The sequence below is a fragment of the Neomonachus schauinslandi genome, chromosome 10 (assembly GCF_002201575.2).
Source record: "Neomonachus schauinslandi chromosome 10, ASM220157v2, whole genome shotgun sequence".
In the NCBI taxonomy this organism is placed as follows: Eukaryota; Metazoa; Chordata; class Mammalia; order Carnivora; family Phocidae; genus Neomonachus; species Neomonachus schauinslandi.
Genome location: NC_058412.1, coordinates 58,070,975 through 58,090,068, shown reverse-complemented (window position 1 = coordinate 58,090,068; position 19,094 = coordinate 58,070,975). Strand labels below are relative to the sequence as shown.

Here is a 19,094-nt window from a genome sequence, read left to right as displayed (position 1 = left end):
ACGACACTGTGGGTACAAGTCCATCATGAATGTGTCTTGTGTACCATGATGAAGAGAATGGCTCCACTGAGAAGATTAAGGGGCGTTGGATGAGTTGATATATTGCTGAAATCCACACTAGTCACCTGGTCTAGTCTAGAAAAACAGCATTCATTGCTTTTGATTCAAAGTATTGTGTAATTTTTGAAGCTCTGTGCCGGTTAAAATGCTGCTGGAGATGGTTCTGCAGTGTCCCATTTTGAGACTGAATGTGGCCACAGGCTAGAAGGGGATAGGTTAAATTTCCTTCTGCTCTCCATCCTCAAAGACTTTTAAGAAGGTACATAAGGAAGGATATATCCTAGTGTTACTTGGTTATCTGAACCCAAGCACGATTAAAGCAGGTATAGAGTGGAAGAGGTGCCTTGGAGGTTGGGGCTTGAACTCATTCCTTATTGGAAACTGAAGGCACTGGAGACACTGTGGGTAGGATTTTTAAAGGACATTGAACACTTTAAGCAACACAAGAGCGGGTTACCTAAAAGAGTAGCTGACTGACTACATAATACAACTTTGGAGAAACTCTTTATTAGAAGAAGCCTAAATAGAGCATATCTACCTGGTTTGTCTTTCTATATTTTAAAAATGAAACATATTTAATTTTCTACATTCTCAACAGAAATCTAATCTCATTCTCACCTGGCATTTAGTAAATCAGCTGTTTCATCTGCATTGCCAATTTTATAAGCTGATTTTAAAGATGCTCTGCTTTTAGTATCAAAATCTCTTTCTGTAAAAATGATGAAAGCTCACTTTCTCAGTGAAGGTTTTTACTTTACAAATATTTAGTTTTTCTTGTTGAGGGCTTTCTTTTCTTAAAATTATATCCACTTTTACTTCAAATTGTCATTGTCACTTTTTCTTTATTTTAATAACTAGTAAACTTTTAAGTGTGTTCTAGTAGTCCATAATTTTCAATCTTAAAATTTACCTTCTTTAGTCTTTGATATCAAGCAATACTCTATGATCTTTATTTTTAAATGTCTAGCACCCTGCAAATAACTAGACTCTCATTATTTGGAGCAGAGCCACATTATTGTGTCATCATTACGGCCACCTTTTGTATGCAGTAGTGATGCTGCCGACCTGGTAGGGCATCCACTTTGTTTTTCCAGCTGCAGGAATGAGTTCGTACTGACTCACCTACATTTTTCACCTATCCTGCTTATGACCAAAGACATGCTAACTATCCTAACTGTATAAGTTGTTATGACTAACAAAGATTTAAAATAAAATTTGTATCTGTGGAGTTGTTTAGAAATTGACCCTCACGCTAGTTATTCCTGATTATGTGTCTCTCCACATTAGACCATGAGCCCTTTTGAGGAGAAAAGCCACATCTTGGTCATCTTTGTATCTCCACAGTGCTGCATTATGCCACCATCACCTTCCTCATTATCATCATCATCATAGCTAGCATTTTTAGTCTCAGGTACTGTGCTAAGGACTTTACATAGATTTTTTTCATTTAATTCCTCTAACAACCATATGAGGTAAGCAATATGATTACCCTTATAGAAATGGAAACTAAGGCTCAGAGAGGTTAATTAGTCTAAGATCAAGGAGCTCTGTCAATTTTTTTTTTTTTTTGCCAAACTGGAAGAAAAGCCATTTAGGATGCAGATTCAATGTTCATCTTATTTGCATCACATTCAAGATGATGGTTCTAACCAGCCACAGAAACTACAGACAGTACAATTATATGTTATGCTTAGCCTTACCAGAATTTCTAGTCTTATCCACAGAAGTTCCCCAGAATTAATACAAGTAAACACATTCATAAAGGTGGTACTTAATTTACTGGAGGTCTTTATTCTCAAGTTAATTTATGAGTCATTTCCATTTATTTATGAATATTTCCATAAAATACTTCAATTGTGGATTGGGTTCCCAGACCACCCTAGAAAAAAAAAACATATGCCCAAATGACCTTAAAAAAAAAAAAAAAAAAAGGTAGACCTTGATTCTCCCAATGAGAAGACACGCGCAATCTTGACTTACTTAAATATATAAAAGGTTAGGGGCGCCTGGGTGGCTCAGTCATTAAGCGTCTGCCTTTGGCTCAGGTCATGATCCCAGGATCCTGGGATGGAGCCCCACTTTGGGCTCCCTGCTCAGCGGGAAGCCTGCTTCTCCCTCTTCCTCTGCCCCTGCTTGTGTTCCCTCTCTCACTGTGTCTCTCTCTGTCAAATAAATAAATAAAAATAAAATCTTTAAAATATATATATATAAAAGGTTAGAAATATCTTTTATAATATTTAATTTAGCTATATAAACATACATATTTAAAATCACATCTTAAAATACATTAATCTAGAAATAATTGCTTCTGTCCACTCCTACTTTTCAAGAAATAATTTTATTCAACTCTTCATGTTTGTCTTTAACATTAATGTCTCTGTCACTTCTGGAGCCCCTCTTAAGTCATTTCTGTGACATGACTGTGAGAAGGCCCTAGGACAAGGATGGGGGGTAGAGAGGAGTTCACCAGGTGCAGTCCAAACAAAAGGGGCTTCAAGAGAGGGGAGAACTGGCGGGGGGAAGCTATCCATCTGTAAGCATGGCTCACAATTCAAGTTTTCCCCTTATTACAGGGTGCCTAATTGATTCACTAAGTAGACAATAGTCTGTTTGGTTCAATGATGCCTATAAAAGTGACTCACTGTATTTTATCTTATTTTACAGAATATGTTAAATGTACCTTAAAAAAGTAAATACAGTTTTAAAGTTATGTTCTAAGCATTTTAACTAGTCAAGTGCCTATTTGTAGGTAGTCAGGATGGTCATGTATTACCTGAAATGTGGGTCATGTTAATACCTTTACATGCTCTTAGCACTGAAAAGTTAATAGGTGCAAATCCATCCCATATGTAACTTAAAGAAAATACTAAACTGTAAGTAAATATAAAGATTTTTTTTCAGTTACAGTTTTTCCCATGATGACTCCTTCCATACTTTTAAATTTATTTTTATTTTTTGCTATTTTAAGTTTGTGCCCAGTTTACCTTTGGAAATCTGGCACTGACCTTTGGCAGAAAAAAAGGCTACTCAGATGCTATTAAGGAGTTGGTACAAGAAGACTGCTGTTAATTTCCAACCTTCAGAAATAGTTCCTTTTTATATATAAGCTTATGTAGGAAGAACTTTGGTGAAGTTGTCTATACCTCTTCCTGTAAGAAGTACATGCTAGAAGTCTATCAGAAGTTATCTGTAGAGAGATGTTGCCCTGAATCTGTTTTACCAAATGGGTAAATAAAAGGTATGTTTGAGAGAGTGTGTTAGTTTTTATTTTACTGCAACAAAAGGAGACGGGATTTTCCCCAAAGTTTATATTCTTAACACTATAACAAATATATCATGTTAAGCAAATAGTTTTAAGACAATTGCTGCTGAAAACATCAATAAAGATTATGAAATTCTTCATTTATGTTGATTGCTGTTTGAGGATATTCTTGGGGTAGAAACATTTATCAGCTATTTGCTTATATAGTAAAATTTATTTTCATAATAAAGCTCTATTTCCTAAGTTTAAAATATTTTCTTTTTTTTTTTTTAAAGATTTTATTTATTTATTTGAGACAGAGAGAATGAGAGAGAGAGAGCACATGAGAGGGGGGGAGGGTCAGAGGGAGAAGCAGGCTCCCTGCCGAGCAGAGAGCCCGATGCGGGACTCGATCCAGGGACTCCAGGATCATGACCTGAGCCGAAGGCAGTCGCTTAACCAACTGAGCCACCCAGGCACCCAGTTTAAAATATTTTCTAAAACTGATGCACTGAAGTCCTGTAGGAATATTGGCTTTAGGAGTTCATGTGTCCATGACCCTACATAACTACAGTAAATTCATCTTTTTTGTCCATTATATAGATCTACCAGATTTCACTTCCTTTGTTATTAGAATGTGTTTCTCGAGTACCAGTTAGTTGGACACCTTCGTGTGTCTCTCTATTGTATTATATTATGTCTTTCAGAGGTCATCATATTGCTGTTATCATACCATCTGGACAATTTGTAATGGCAACTTTTTTGTTTTTATGTTTGGTTTGGCTTTGTTATGTTGTGCCCTTTAAGGGCCATATATGATCACTAGTCAGCCATCTCCGCTATGGGGCTATGGCAAGATTTTAGCATTCTTTAATATTTTCATGGTAGAAAGTCTTGAATTTGTTTATATGTACAACAGCAGCCTACATCTTTGTGTTTTCATTCTTTCCCACTGAATTCATCTCCTGTTTGGCTAAAATTGTATTGTTCCTTATTTTGTATTTATATAAGAATTCACTGTCTAAAAATATATCTTTCTAAATAGATAATAAGGATTAATTAGGAAAGGTAAATTAGTAGAAAATTTTTGAATATATGATTCATAATTTAGGTTTTTCACATCACTTTTCTTTTATTCATTTAAAAATTTACACTGAAAAAACTGCTTCTGAAAAAATAAATGAAAACTACATACATATTCCTGGATGAATGAATGAATTCTTGAATGAAATTAATCTTAACTAAATTTAAATAATTTTTTGGAGGAGATGAAATATAAAAATGGTTGCTGTAGTCAACCTGTGTTTATTAAGTATTTATACTGTATGTAGTGCTGTGTGTTACACGCTTTCTGTTAAGTGGTCTTTGTGAACTATGTCAGAGGGAAAATGATTTGAAGTCATATTTCTAGTTACTTTTCCTGCCGTTATCATTATTCTTGATCATTTGATAATTTTTACAAATCATATCCCAGCTCTGTAGTAATTGGTTAAAAGAAAACACTGATGTTAAAAGATTGTGATGTCAGAAAAGATGTTACATTCCTAGAGGCAAAATAAAAAACAGAAGTCTTTGAGGGAAAAAAAGTAGGACACATATTGCCAGAGATTGAATTAATTAGTCAATACTTTAAAATGTTAGTGTGATGTTGTTATTTGTAGTATATTTACATGAGGCACTGTGTTTTAAAATGCAGTATAACAACCCAGCCATGTTTTTAAATTTTAGTAATTGTATACTGACCTGTAGTATTTTGTCATTTTTTATTTCAAAATGGTCTTCACTTGTATATGTCCTGAATTTTTCAATTCATGAAACTGAAAAAAAAATTGGGATTTTTTTTTTTTTAAAGTATCCGTATTCCACTCTAAGGTGTCAAAAAAATTTAGTTATAATTACAAATTAAAGATAATTTTCAAAGACAAGTAGTTAACCAGGTGAGGTTAAACAAGATAAAATGATTTATGGCCATTTTATAAAATAATGACAGTCTTCATTTTAAGCTACAATGTAAAGTGCTTTATTCTGAGATTATGTATTGTGGCAGAAGCTAAAACTGCCTTTTTTCTAACAGTGCCAGAATACAACCTCTTTTTCTTTTTGCACTAACAAGACTGCTTTACCACCACAGCCCACTCTAAGTAATTAAATCAATCCTTTGTACTTACCGTATTCTCCTCTAGTGACGGTACTAGATCTGATTATATGCTTCATGCATATTCAAAGTACCGCACTGACAGCTCTTTAATGAGCTCTTACTTAATCAGTATGAACAATGTTCATCTTGTTCTTTTTTTCCTCATGCATTAGAGCTAGGAACAGTTGGGAAAAATGAAACATCCAGCATTCATTTGAAAAATATATTGTACTTTGAAAAGTGTCTAAGCTGAGGAAGTTGCATTCTGCCCTTTAAAAGTCTGATGGACAAATTGGATTACTAGTATTGGATTAAATAACAAATGGTTAGAGGAGAAATGAGAAAAGCTCACTGTGATCACAGGCTTTAATATTTTTTGTTACTTATAAAGCTAAAGGGGTCTTTAACCAGTTATTAAAGTCAGGATTAATTTGTAATGGTTCAACTTACTGGCTTTTAAAAGCTTTTTAAATTTAAAAAATTTTAAATCCTGAAAAACAATAGTGTAATGATGTATTAGAAGAAAATTTAATTTTTTTATTACTAGGCTAAGTATAGATTTCCATCTTGTATACTATCTCAGATAAGGAGTTAGTGATACAGAATTGATTTAACCTCAAATATGTTTTTTCAGTTAATTTATATAATCTATGTAGCAGAGTGTAATGTGTCTTTAAATATTTGTTATTGTTAGGCTTATTTCCTTTTGAAACATGAGACTCTTGTATTATTAGTCATTTCCTAACAGTTAGGGGAAGGGGATCTTTTATTCTTACCTAGAAATCTTAGGCATGAGTTAAACTGAAAATAACACAGTACCATATCAATATTGTTATTCTCAAGGAAGCAGTCTTCCATTGAAGAAAATGATGCTAATTTAGGAGTAGGCTAGTTGCTTCTACTATTGCTGAAAGCCTCAATTATAGGTTGAGTTAAACTCAAAACAAAGTTTTAAAATGTCTATATTTTTAGAAGCCACTTATGCTATGAACACAAGAACTAAGTGTTTAATTAGAAAATAAAATATCATAAAAACTGCACCTATTAATATTGCACACATGTGTCATTTCACTGATCAAAAAGGCCTTCACCAGGGTACAATTGGCCTTTTTCCAAATTGCAAGCTTTTTCTCAGCTTTTTCTTTCTACTCTTTCTTCTTTTGTTGCTACCCAGGGATTTGTGCGTATCGCAGCCTGTATCACATGACCGGTGTCAAGACATCACATGGTCCAAAGTGAATACAAAACCAGCTACCCTAAAAGAGAGATTAAAAATACTGTAAAACAATAAAGACTTTTGTTCATACCCCAAAAAGATCTATCCTACGTCTGCTTCATACCATAAAGTTTTAATAGCATTTAATGAAGGCACGTATCCTCACTATGCTCCCTAACGATGAACAACAGATATCTATTTTACAGGGATGCTCTGAAGTACATGTTTAATCTTTTGCACACAGATCATCATCTCTTTATATTCTATTTCCATTCTAAAAATTTCTTCAGATTTCTATTAATGTGGAAATAGTTAAATAAATTATGGCACACCCATACTTTATGCAAGTATTAAAAAGAATGAGGTAGATCTTTGAACAGCATAACAAAAGCAAATCACAGGGCAATATATAATATGATCTCACTTATGCTAAAGAAAAGAAACCTGTATGTGTCTATAGATAAGGTATATGCATGTGTTTGATACACATAGTAATCTCTGTGGTCTGGAAGGAGATATGCTAAACTGTAGAAGTACTTACTTCTGGAGAAAGGAGATGGAGAGAGGAATTGGAGAGAGAGGGGTTGGTGAAAGACTTGGCTTTTCACTTATTTTAGGTATCTATTGTCTGAATTTTTAAAATGGGCTGGTCATGTGTTCGAAAGTTAAAATATCTTCCTTAAAAAGAAAATGAAACTAGAATATTTTATTTTTTATTAGATATTTAAGTTAACCCTATGCATCTGTACAGAAGTGGGACTGAAGTATTAAATAATGGCCTAGCAAAACAATAAACCAATCATGGGTGAAATTCAGAAAAAAGGAAAGTCAAAGAATTATAAATTTGACTAGGTACAATTTGAATGGAGAGGTGGGAAGAAGGTGGGGAATTAATATTGGCCTACTTCTACATGAACAATAATAAATATATCCTATACATTATAACCCTTGATATACTGGCCTTTGGTGGGGAGTGGTATAGATGATGGAAAGTGAATTTTAAATTTGCAATCAGTAAATCTAATTTTTAGATCTTCTCTCTGTTGAAATGTTTTGTGATTTACTGAACATTATTATTTTCATTATAATGTGTCTTTTCACAGATAGCTATAGGCATTTTTTGTAGCCTGGTCATTTACAGTGTATTTAAAATAATTTGCATGTGTTTGCCCTATTAGAGATGATGAGTTCCAGAATGGTATATGAACATATATCTTTAGTTTACTTTTGGGGAGAAAAGAAAAAAAGCAAGTTGTTACAAGTGGAAGCTTTCACAAAATCTCTGGACTTCTCTGATCTTCCTGCTAGTCTTACAATTCTCATAATGATTTTTAAATTTTTTTTTTTATCATGACCTTCTGTCTGTCAGCACCCTGAGTTCCTCATTGAAACATAATAACAAATCAGCCTCTGGGGAGGATTTAAAAGTTGGAACACTTTTTTTTTTTTTTTTACTGTACTTAATGTTAGTCTGATCTGTAGATATGTTCAGGGGGACTGAAATACACATGCTGAATAATACCAGCTTTAGAAGATTGGCTTATGAATTTTTAGATGTTGATTGCTCTTTTCAGACCCTGGACTTTAATATTATGTTATTATAAACAGCTTAATTTGTACTATTGGGGTAGCTAAAATATGTTTCATGTTAAAAAAAAAATACTTGTGCTAAACTATTATTTGGCTTGTAAAATGTCATATAAAAATAATTTGCTGAATTACAGGAAGGAACACAGAAGAAGAAGAAGCTATGATGCAGGAATGGTTTATGTTGGTTAATAAGAAAAATGCCTTAATAAGGAGAATGAACCAGCTTTCTCTCCTGTAAGTACCCATGACTGCTTGTTTTTCCTGCAACACTGATGAATCTTAGGCTTTTTGTCATTGCCTTCTTTGGGATTTCATATTTATTAGGCTTAATATTTTTCTTTCCTTGGAGATTACAGTATAGTTTTTTATAAAAATAAAAATTAAAAATAGCATATAATCATTTCTCATCTGAACAATAAGTTTTTAAAAATAGTGATATATACTAAAAAATGTTTATTATATAGGAAGCCAAGGAATAAAAAAAAATTTTTGTATTTAAGAAATAAAGCACTTATGCACAAAAAGGACATTTGGATTATATTAAGGGTTAGAGGACAAAAGAAATAAAATTGAAGTTTATTTAACATCACATTTTAAGTTAAAAATGAAAATAACTCTTAATAAGGACAAAAGTACATTTGTATTCTACAGATGATGTTACCCTAAATTTGGGTAATTCCTCCAATCATAGAAAGATCACTTTTGTGTACAGTAAAATGGAGACTAGACCAGATGTAAGCATTTTTGGTCTTTAGCATTTAGTTCACTATAGGACTTAATGCGTGTTTCTTTTTGTTCACCAGCAATATTCTTATATTATGCCACCTAGTGTGGGAAGGAGCAGGCTCACATGTTTTATTTTAGTGAAAACCTCTATTTTTGTCATTTCTGCTATGCCTGAACTTGATAAAAAGAGTTATGAAGAAGCACAAAACTTAGCTCTCCTGGATTTTTAATTGTCTCTGTATTAAATTTGCACTGGTAGTACTTAACATGTTTCTTGTATTCTTTTTACATGGTACTCCAGACAAAAGAGTGCTTATTGTGAGCTATGAAAAATATTTTACAAAATAGTCTTATACCTGGCACTTAAGACAAGAAGCATTGAAGAATGAGACTACTTATCTAAAGGTTAAAATATACCTCTGTGCAATTCAAAATTGAAGGAGAAAAATAATAGCACTAGTAATATTCAACCTGAGGAAGGTTTTAGGTTTGTGTATCATTTGTTTGGAGTAGCTTAAAGTTAAAGAGAAAAGTCAGTTATGAGTCCTAAAATCAATGTAACCTACAGGTTCTTTTAAGTGTTTAATGATTTAGTAATTAGCATATTGATGAACTTTTGCAACTTGCCTAGGGAAAAAGAGCATGATTTAGAACGACGGTATGAGCTGCTGAATCGGGAATTGCGGGCAATGCTAGCCATCGAAGGTAAGAAATGGCTATGATGGAATGAGGTATGTGAAATGTCAACTGTCAAGGGATTTAAAGAGTGTAATACACTTCTGGTCTCACCAGGTGTGGCCTGACTAGGAACCAACAGGAATTACAGATAAATGACTTAGAGTTAGAAAGCAACAGTCACATAAACCCTAAGAACCCTAATTCAGATAGATAATCATTATGTGTGCTATTAAACACAAAATTGTCTTAACTTTGTCAGTAAGCTGAAATGTCCATAAAATAGAAAATATAAGGAGTTAAATGATTAAATTACATTTTACTGTGTGTGAAATTTAAAGTTGTTTCCACGAGGGAGGTGGGGAAAGATTTATCATTTTGATTTTTCACATCAGACTCTAAATTTTACCTTAATATTTAATTGATGTCAACACTGAAATATGCCTGCAGTCTGCTATAGTTCTTAAGACTCCAACTCCTATTAAGTGATTATTCAGGCAAAGATTGACATAAGAGATAAATAAAACACTTTCATACTTTTCATAAAGCTTTTATATGAATTATATAGTAATCCTACGCATGGTTCATAATATCAGTAAACATCAGCTAGCTTAACTATGGCATTTACTATATGATTTTTTTTAAAAATTCTTATGTGTTTAAGAATGCACTTCTCCTTATGCCTTTTAGTTGAAAATGTCTTATAGTTCAAAGATGTCTGCTTAAAAAGTAATCCTTTGGGCTGTGTAAAATGGACCTTTTGTCTAATCAATGCAAATTGATTTTCCTATTCTATATTGACCTCTTAACCCATTGACTGTCCATAGTAATTTCCTTCTTTACCTGATAAGGTACCTGATCCATAATAAGCCAATTCTAATTAGTTTAGAAACTAGAAATTTAAGTTTGTAAGGGAAAGCCAAATGAAACCGTATATTTTAAAAATATTTTAATTAATATTGTGATTAAATAAAATATATGCTGTTTATCTAAATATAACTTATATATTATAAAAGTTTTATTTTTAATTACTTTATATCTGTAATCTCATTTGATAAATATGACTGATAACATTTGTGTATCCTCATTTAGAAATCAGATTTACTTTATTTTAAAGGCTTCAGATAGCTAATTTCCTTCAAATGCTATCCAGATGAATCAAATTATACATTGATAATGACTAAAAATTTTGTCAAAATTATTTAAGAAGTTCTGTAGAACTTGCCATTGAAATAAAATGCACAAGTGTGCTAAATGGTATTTTTCTTCTTGATAGAATTTTTGTAATCATGGTGTAGTCTTTAAAAGAGATTGGAAAGCTAAATAGTTGAAAAGTGGGTATAGAAGATACTATTTATATGGTTTATATATGTATGTGTGATATAAAATGTATGTATATATAGTATATATAATGTATGACTCACTGTACCGTTTATTCTTTATAGATTCATTACACATTATACTCAATACAGAGTATTAAAAACACTCTCTCATGTATAATAAGTTAAATTATCCCTAAAATACAGCTTGATACAATACAGTTGACTTTTAAGGCAGATATTGTTTCTGTCCCCAAACCAGTTGTATTACCAAATACCATCTTAAAAGGAGGGCCATGACACATACAAAAGATCTCATTTTTATGGTAGTCCTGTGCCTATATACCAAACCTACGGTCGCGAATCATTGAACATTTTGTCTGCCTGTTCTTCTTGTACATATCAGTACAAAGTCATATTTTTTTTTAAGGAGGGGAAAAAGTGTTTTTCTTTTTCAAACCCCTTTAATACAATTGGTAGTTTTTTGAGGTTTTGTTTTATTTTTTAATTAAGATCATTGTCCCATATGTGATTGTGCCAGTTTCTGTTGCTGGTTGAGGGACAGAAGAGACTTGAGGAAAGAAGTACCTTGTTGATGACAAAGGCACTTTCTTAGTAAGAGGCCTGTCCCACTAGCCTGGGCAGTGCATGGCCTGGGCTGTCCTGCTGTCCTAGACAGGTACTGACTGTTGTGATGATCAGTTCTGTGAACACAGTGTCCTCTGAGCCAGCCCTTAGAATGTACACACATGCAGTTCAGTAGGCTTTTGGAATATTAAAACCCACAGAATAACACATGAATAGGCAAGATTATTTGGTGTTGTTTTGCTCTCCTTTACTGTAAGGTTCATTCCTCTTTTTGTCCCCATCTCTTCTACTCGGTAGCCATAAGATGGTTTTCACAATAAATAAACTAAAATCTTTTTAAATAAATCTGCTCCTGAAACCATTCACCAGGAGAAAGCACAGAATGTTAATAGCCACATAGCACATTGAAAGAAATATTAACAGCTTCGTTTGAGAGGGGAAAAAAAAATTCAATATATCCATTCTTCTGAAAATCCATAATCACTTTAGCCTGTTTTTTTGCCTTTTTTTTCCTCGAGGTGTTTTTCATAGCAGGAGTTTCACTCTACTGAGCTAAGTTGTAGGATCCCTTAAGCTAACAAACATCTTTTAGATACTTTTCCTATAGTTTTTTTGTTCCAGATTATTTAATGCCCCCTCAGGAAAGATAAATTCATTTCTGCACACATTGGGGTGGGCTTTTAGAAAGTGGTGTGTTCATTTTCTGCACAAGAAATGGATCTGCTCTAGGATTTTGTACATCTTGATTTATTCTTGGCTTAGAGTTTGAAGTGGGTGCTCTTCTAAAGGGATTTATGCATAGGTTCACTATTTTTGTAGTTATGGTTTATATGATAAGCTTTTTATATTTAAAATCAATATGTAATCCTGTGGAGGAGCTTATCCCCTAAAACCCCATTTGTAAATCTATTTTAGCTTTGTTACACAGCACAGCCACAGTCTTCCATAGATTGATTAGGTACAGCAGTAGAATCCTATCAAATGGCCTGCTCTGATGATGATGCAAACTCTTTCAGGATTGCTAGTTGACTGGAACTAAAGATAAGACTTGACTGCAATCCCCCAATGTGCTCTTTACAAAACTAGTGTTAATTTTCATCAAAGTGCCAGGCTTATTTATAGTGGCAAGGTTGAAGGTTTACTACAAGAACTTTAGGTCCTTTCTATCAAAGTATTTATAGGTATTTCTTTTGCCTTTTTTCCAAGGTAATTACCAACTTCAGCAAATAAACTGAATCGGGGAATGAATAATTGGCCCTATATATAAAAAAAGAGATTTTTAAATTAACAAAACAGCTCAGTGCAGATGGACATAAACAGAATCTCTTTATTTCAACACTTTGGCTCAAATGCAGCATCAAAACTTAATCCTATTTGTTGCAAGAGGATATGGCTTTTGTAGCAAAAGTACACTGGAATCTTTAAATTAATCAGAAGCCACATTGTAGTCTGTTCAAGTCAAAGTCAGTGTATCTAGCTAGCTGTGACTGGTGTTATAGGTGAATAATCCTTTCTTAAAATGCGTAACAGGTAACACATAAACTTACAGGCAGGTTTTTAAAACATGACATTACATCTAGGTGAAGCTACTAAAAGGGGATTTAAAATTTTTTTTTAATTTAGGCATGAACACACAAATATGGATCTTGATCAATTTTAAAGGTATTATTAATTTTTTTAAAAAATCATCAAAATAGTTTAATTTCCCAAATCAGCATTCAATTATGTGTGTGTGTATAAATTTACTCCCGTGAGAAAGCAAATGCAAAGTAAAAGTAGTTCTGCTAGTGTAAAATATACTCACTGTACATAGCTGTTTCCTCTACAATTGACTAATGTTTTGTAGATAAATATTAACATAGCAATGACAAATTTAATATGAAAAATCCTTAAATTTATGCTGTAACATTTTAAATTCTACTGTCAGTTAAATTTGACTGTGAAATGATGAAAATAACCTAAATATTCATAACCTTAAAAATGTTTTTGTTACAGTTACAGAAAATGTCAGTATTGAGCTAGGAAAAAGTTACGATTTTTTAAATTATTCAATACTTCAGGGGTTAAAAAATAAAAGTTTTCTCTCATCCATATTGTTAAAGCCTTATTTATCTTGATATTTCTAATTATTAATTAAAGCCTTAAAAGTGACTGGTCAAGTACAGAGAAGGAACAATTTAATTAAGAAAATTATATGTCCTTTGTTAAAATTTATTTTTTTCTTGGTTTTAGAAAATTTTGTAATTTTCCATTTAATTGTATTTTTTAAGTGTATGGTGGAGGAAATTTATTTCCCAGTTGTGAAGCTCTTACCAAAATGTTTTGGAAGTAAATAATTATAAAGCTTATAATCTGAATGATTTCTTGAGGTTAAAAGTGGAAAAATTAATATTCATCAAAATTGGTAGTCTTACTAATTATAAAATTTAGTTACAAATCTTTTACAAATTTAGCAGGTTTTTCTCTGAGTTAATATTTCTAGAACTACAGTTACCTGAAATTAGACTAGATGACCTTAAAGATCCTTCCAACTGGAGTGTCTATTAATTTTGCTGCTGTGTAGAATAAGACTGATTAAGAACAAGAACCAAATTAGAAAATTGTCTAGCTTTCCTGACCACAGTTGCATTTAAATCCAAAGAACAAAATTGTGATAGATGTGGCTTTTCTTCAATTTTGCTGTTTTATTATTTTTTAAAATTCTTATATTCAGAAAAAAAACTTTACATAGTAATAGTTTCTTTACTCCTTCTCATGCTATAGAATATTTCACTTCTTTTTTTATAGGAATGTAATGTGACCAGTTATTTAATGTACTAATTTTGTGAGTTTTGTATCAAATGTGGCTAATTAACACATGGCATGTTTCATATATATGTATGTATGTATTTGAGCTTATAAAGAAAGGAATAGTGATAAAATTGAATAAACCATTCTAGCTTTTTGCTGCTATTTTAACCTTTATTGCATGATGATGCATCTAATTTTTAATTTGTAAATACAAGATAGAATTCCCTCTAGCACCATTTGCTTTCATAAAGCTGCTGAGCAGTTTGCTGTCTTGAATAAATTTTGCTTTGGAGGGGGTCGGGGGGATTTGAACCAGCACATTCTTGTGTGGTTTGTGAAGATTCACATGGTAACCAGCGGTGTGCATTGTTAGGTTTATCTGAATAAGCACCAGCCATGTGAGTTTTAACATGATTGCCCAGGGCAATGGAGAGAGAAGAGAGAAACCCGAAAGGATTGCACTCCTCTCTGTTTTTTGGAAAGTGCATTTGCTGGGGGAGGGGGCTGCATGAGTCAGTGGCCCTGGATTTTTTTTTTTTTTTTTTTTTTTAGAGCTGGTGTCCTGTTTCCCTCTAGGTCCTCATTTGTTCTGCTATCTGCCTCATCATCTACTTCTTCTTTTCATTGTTTACCTTCCTAATGAGGGAGGCGGGGTAGACTGGGGGTTGATTGACAGCTACAAGCCCTTACAGTCTGGCCAGAGAGCAGTTGGCTTTGGTTTTAAAAGTGCTTTAAATGTTCGATTTGGTCCTGTTTTTATTAAACGAAACTGCTGCTCATCTTAAGGAAATTATCAGACCAGCGAAGATTAGCAAATATATTATTGGGTCCTAAAACCTTCAAAAAACCTGCCCCTACGCATGGAAAGAGCATTGCCCATCGGATTTTCCAACCTTTAACGTGGGGTTTCAAAAAGAAGTATGTAATTTTTCCTTTGCAGAAGTGCTTTGATTTTAAACCACCCAGCAAACCTCTCCAAAAGAAAACTGGCTGTGATGCGATCGAGAGCTGCAGTGTAATATTGCAGAGCAAATTTATTTTTTACTTCAAAGAAAAATGCTAATTAGCCGATTCACTACTTTTAAAGTTATTGTGAAGCATATGGCGCCCAGTGTGAGATACATCCAACTGCTAAAATAGAGCGAAGAGGAAATTAGCGAAGAATGGGCTGTATGGGGTGAGCATGGGGGTGGGGGAGGAGGATAGGTTCTCAAGCAGATTCTCTAGCCTTTTCAGTCTGATTTTTTATCGCCTATCTCTGCTTCCCGCCCCCTCATTTGCCCACTTCCCCCACCACCAACCCTCCGGCCGATCTTTTCTGGGCCTCCAACTCCCCCTCCCCCCACTTTGGTGAAATCAGGTGCGCACCTCCGGCTGGCCACCCGCTCACACCTGGTCTCTTTTGCAGGTTCCAGCTCAGCGGTAGCCATCTCCATCTGCGGGAAAGATTTAGGAAGTTGGGTTTTAGGGTGAAATCCTCATCACGACGGCCAAACTCCCCATAAAACACTATCTAGTGGCTCTCTAACATGGTTTGCGGAGAGATACAAGGAAATTGGAAAAGGCGGGAAGGGGGGGAGGGTGTGCCGAGGCTCTGCGGGTGGGTAACGAGCCTCCCGTCCTCTGCAGACTGGCAGAAGACCGAGGCCCAGAAGCGACGCGAGCAACTCCTGCTGGATGAGCTGGTGGCCCTGGTGAACAAGCGCGACGCGCTCGTCAGGGACCTGGACGCGCAGGAGAAGCAGTGAGTGGGCGGTGGGGTCGGGGGTCGAGTCTCCGCCGCCAGCTGAGGGGCCATGAAGTTTTCGGAAAGTTCAGTCCGGAGGTCTCGGGTGGGCCGGGGCAGGCCCCGCTGGCCCCAGGAGTCTCATTCCCGCTGGGGCTCGGATTGCGAAGTGAGAGGAGAGTGCGGCTTTGCCTTCCCGGAGAAAAATAAATTTGTTTCCTGTTTGACTTCCAGGGCTGAAGAAGAAGATGAGCATTTGGAGCGAACTCTGGAACAAAACAAAGGCAAGATGGCCAAGAAAGAAGAGAAATGTGTTCTTCAATAGCAGCCGGACCAGAATCTCCCAACATTTTAGTCTTGGGTTCCCAGACCAGAAAATGTCAGACTCGTTGTTGATGTCAAACTTTTAACATTTTGGGGGGCTGGATCGTACTTCTTTACCACCACCACCACCCCTTTTCCTCCTTCCTTTCCAGATAATAGAACTCCAAAAGAGCTTTGTTTAAGGATATTTGTGTGTGTGTGTGAGTTAATCATTTCCTTGAAATCATGTGAAATAAATTTGCACAGACACCTTGTGAGTGATTGGTATTGAGTGTTCAAGAGAGTGCTCAAAGAAGAAAGAAAAGCAAACCCTTCCCTCATTATTTTCCCTCAGTTTTTGATGGGAGAAAAATTTGGAACATTTTTGTTGTTATTGTTGTTGTTGTTGTTGTTGTTAATAGCATAATGGTGGGAGGGGGGTAAGTGGGGGATAAGAAAAATGTCATGAATGATTATTCCAGTCCTGCCATATGTAACACTTGACTCTGTTACCTAAATTTTATAGTTAGAGCATATTCAATCTACTTATTAAACTGTGTTCTATTTACCAGTGGGATTTTCTGCAGTTGTTTTGCATTTCACTGTAAGGATAATAGAGTTCCTGTCCTCTGTTTTCCTTAGAGTATGGCCCTTTAATGTAGCCTGAGACAGTCCTGTGATTTGAAGGTGAGCTGTGAGGATGGGACTAATTGACATGCATCAGTTTACAAAGACGGTCTTATCATCTGAGAATGCGCCATCTTTTTCTCTGGATAATTATTTATTACATCTAGCTTGGTTCCTACATTTTGTTGGGTCTAAACATTGGCTCAAGAATGCTGTTAATATTTATTATGTATCGATAAAAGTCTGTCTTGCCACTATGAGTAAATCCCCCAATTAATATTTTCTTCTCTAGCATAGCACTGTCATTTTTTTGTGAAAATGGTTATCTGTTTATTTATTACAATACCGAGTCATATATAAATTTTCAATAAAAGCAGAAACTTTCTTACCTTAACCACTGCTGCTATTTCCTTACAATGAAAACTTGACACTGGTTTGAGAAGTTCCTGTATCCATAAGACTTTTCACGTGGAAAAAAATGGTCCTCTTGAATGCAGAGCAGCATACTAGGCTGTATTTGGAGCTGAGTAAGTTTATACCATCCCAAAGGGGCCCTGCTGACACACGAATGCGAACTGAAAAGCAATTAGTCATATTTTCATAAGCAGTGCAAACTATCGTCTTTTGTAAAGGGTCATCTCTGTTGTTAAAGATTTGAGGAAATTTGTGATTCCACAGCACTGAAAAAATGCTAATATCTTGATGAATTTTCCACGTTATTTTCGATTGTTAATGTTGCACTCATGAGGAAAAATTATGATTTCTGATAACCCGCAAGTCTGTAGGTGCTGAAGTGAAAGGAAGAAGGTTATTGTTGGCGGGGAGGGTAGATGTGTGCAGGTGTGTGTGTATGAGATGAAGGAAAGAGAACTTTTAATAAGAAGTTCTAGCCTATAGAAAAAAACTGGCGATTTTATAGTAGTTGCCATCACTCCTCTACAGAGGTGTCCAAAACAAAGAAAGCTCGTTCAACAAGTCTAGAGACAGAATAGTCCACTAGCGTTTATACTTTAGCGTAGATCACACATAAACATATACACACATACATGTACATATACACACCAATCTACACACACACACACACATAAATTCCGTTCCAAAAGTACGCAGCCGCCTTCAACTGCCAGTCTTTCAAAATGATAAAACTTGCTACGGTAGATTTCTTCATGAAAAGGATTTTAAGAAGTTACTGAAAAGTTATCAGAACTAAATGAAATTGAGTATTTGTCCTCTTTATTCAAGCAGGGGAGCGGAGCTGGCTGCCGCTCTCTGGGGGAAGCTCTCAGAACCCGACTCTAACCCCAGGGAAGCAGGCGGACGAAATCACCAGCCCCAAGCTGCCTGGGGCTTGGGCGGCCAGCATCACCATCCCATTTACGCTGGATTCGGGGAACCCTCCCTCCCGAGGAGCCTCGCGGAGAGGCGGCTCCCCATGCCGCTCCCGACCTGTCAAGTGACAAACCTTCCCTAGCCCCACACTTGCTGTCCCCCCTGCCCCAGTCCCGAGCCTCGCGGGGTTTCCATTTGGGCTGCTCTGTGGCGCCCGCACGCCCCGCAGCGGCGGCGGAGCGCGGACCCCCGGGACTCGTGGGGTCAGGCCCGCGGCGAAGGCGCCGCGTCCCCATTTCGTCGCGTTGTGCCCAGAGGCTGCCGGCCGAGCGCAGGCGCAAGCCAGAATGCCGAGAGGCCCGGAACCAGAAAGCCCGCGCTGCGGGGAAAAGAAACTGTGGGCTCAGGGGTCGCTGAGGAGGAGGAGCGTTGGCAGCCGGCTGGTTTGGGCACGGCCCGCGGGCCGGTGCAGAACTTCCGCCCCTGGCCGGGATCCCACGACCCTGACGCCAAACCCCTCCCCCTGTCCCAAGTGTCCCCCAGAGTCCGGCCCGGCCTCGAGGTCACCTGGGTGCTGGATCCGGGTCCCAGGGCCCAACTCCCACGCCCCCTCCCCGGCCCGGGGGCCTGGAGCTGGGTGGACGTGCTCTCCCTCGGTGATGCCCTCTCTTCTTCCTCCCCGCCCTTCGGCCGTTGCTGGAACGGTCGCGGCTTCTGGCCCAGCGTCTCCCACCTGGACATTTGCCTAGCGACGGCCTCCTCAGTCC

The 19,094-nt window shown here is 36.1% G+C and overlaps 1 protein-coding gene and 1 long non-coding RNA gene across 2 annotated transcripts in view; one reads left to right on the top strand and one right to left on the bottom strand.

The window, feature by feature from the left end:
* The window catches only part of EHBP1 (EH domain binding protein 1), a 412,321-nt gene extending 394,937 nt beyond the window's left edge, over positions 1 to 17,384 (top strand). Inside the window, exons 22-25 of the mRNA XM_044918742.1 lie at positions 8,379 to 8,478; positions 9,602 to 9,675; positions 15,972 to 16,086; positions 16,303 to 17,384. Of these exons, the coding sequence (XP_044774677.1) occupies positions 8,379 to 8,478; positions 9,602 to 9,675; positions 15,972 to 16,086; positions 16,303 to 16,393 (380 nt within the window). The 3' untranslated portion in view covers positions 16,394 to 17,384. The remainder of the gene's footprint in view (positions 1 to 8,378; positions 8,479 to 9,601; positions 9,676 to 15,971; positions 16,087 to 16,302) is intronic.
* On the bottom strand, positions 15,352 to 19,094 carry LOC110588859. Its single transcript, XR_002480846.2, has 3 exons — positions 19,061 to 19,094; positions 17,388 to 17,573; positions 15,352 to 16,336 (listed from the first exon to the last, which is right to left on the bottom strand). It is a non-coding gene; the product is annotated as an uncharacterized LOC110588859 (long non-coding RNA).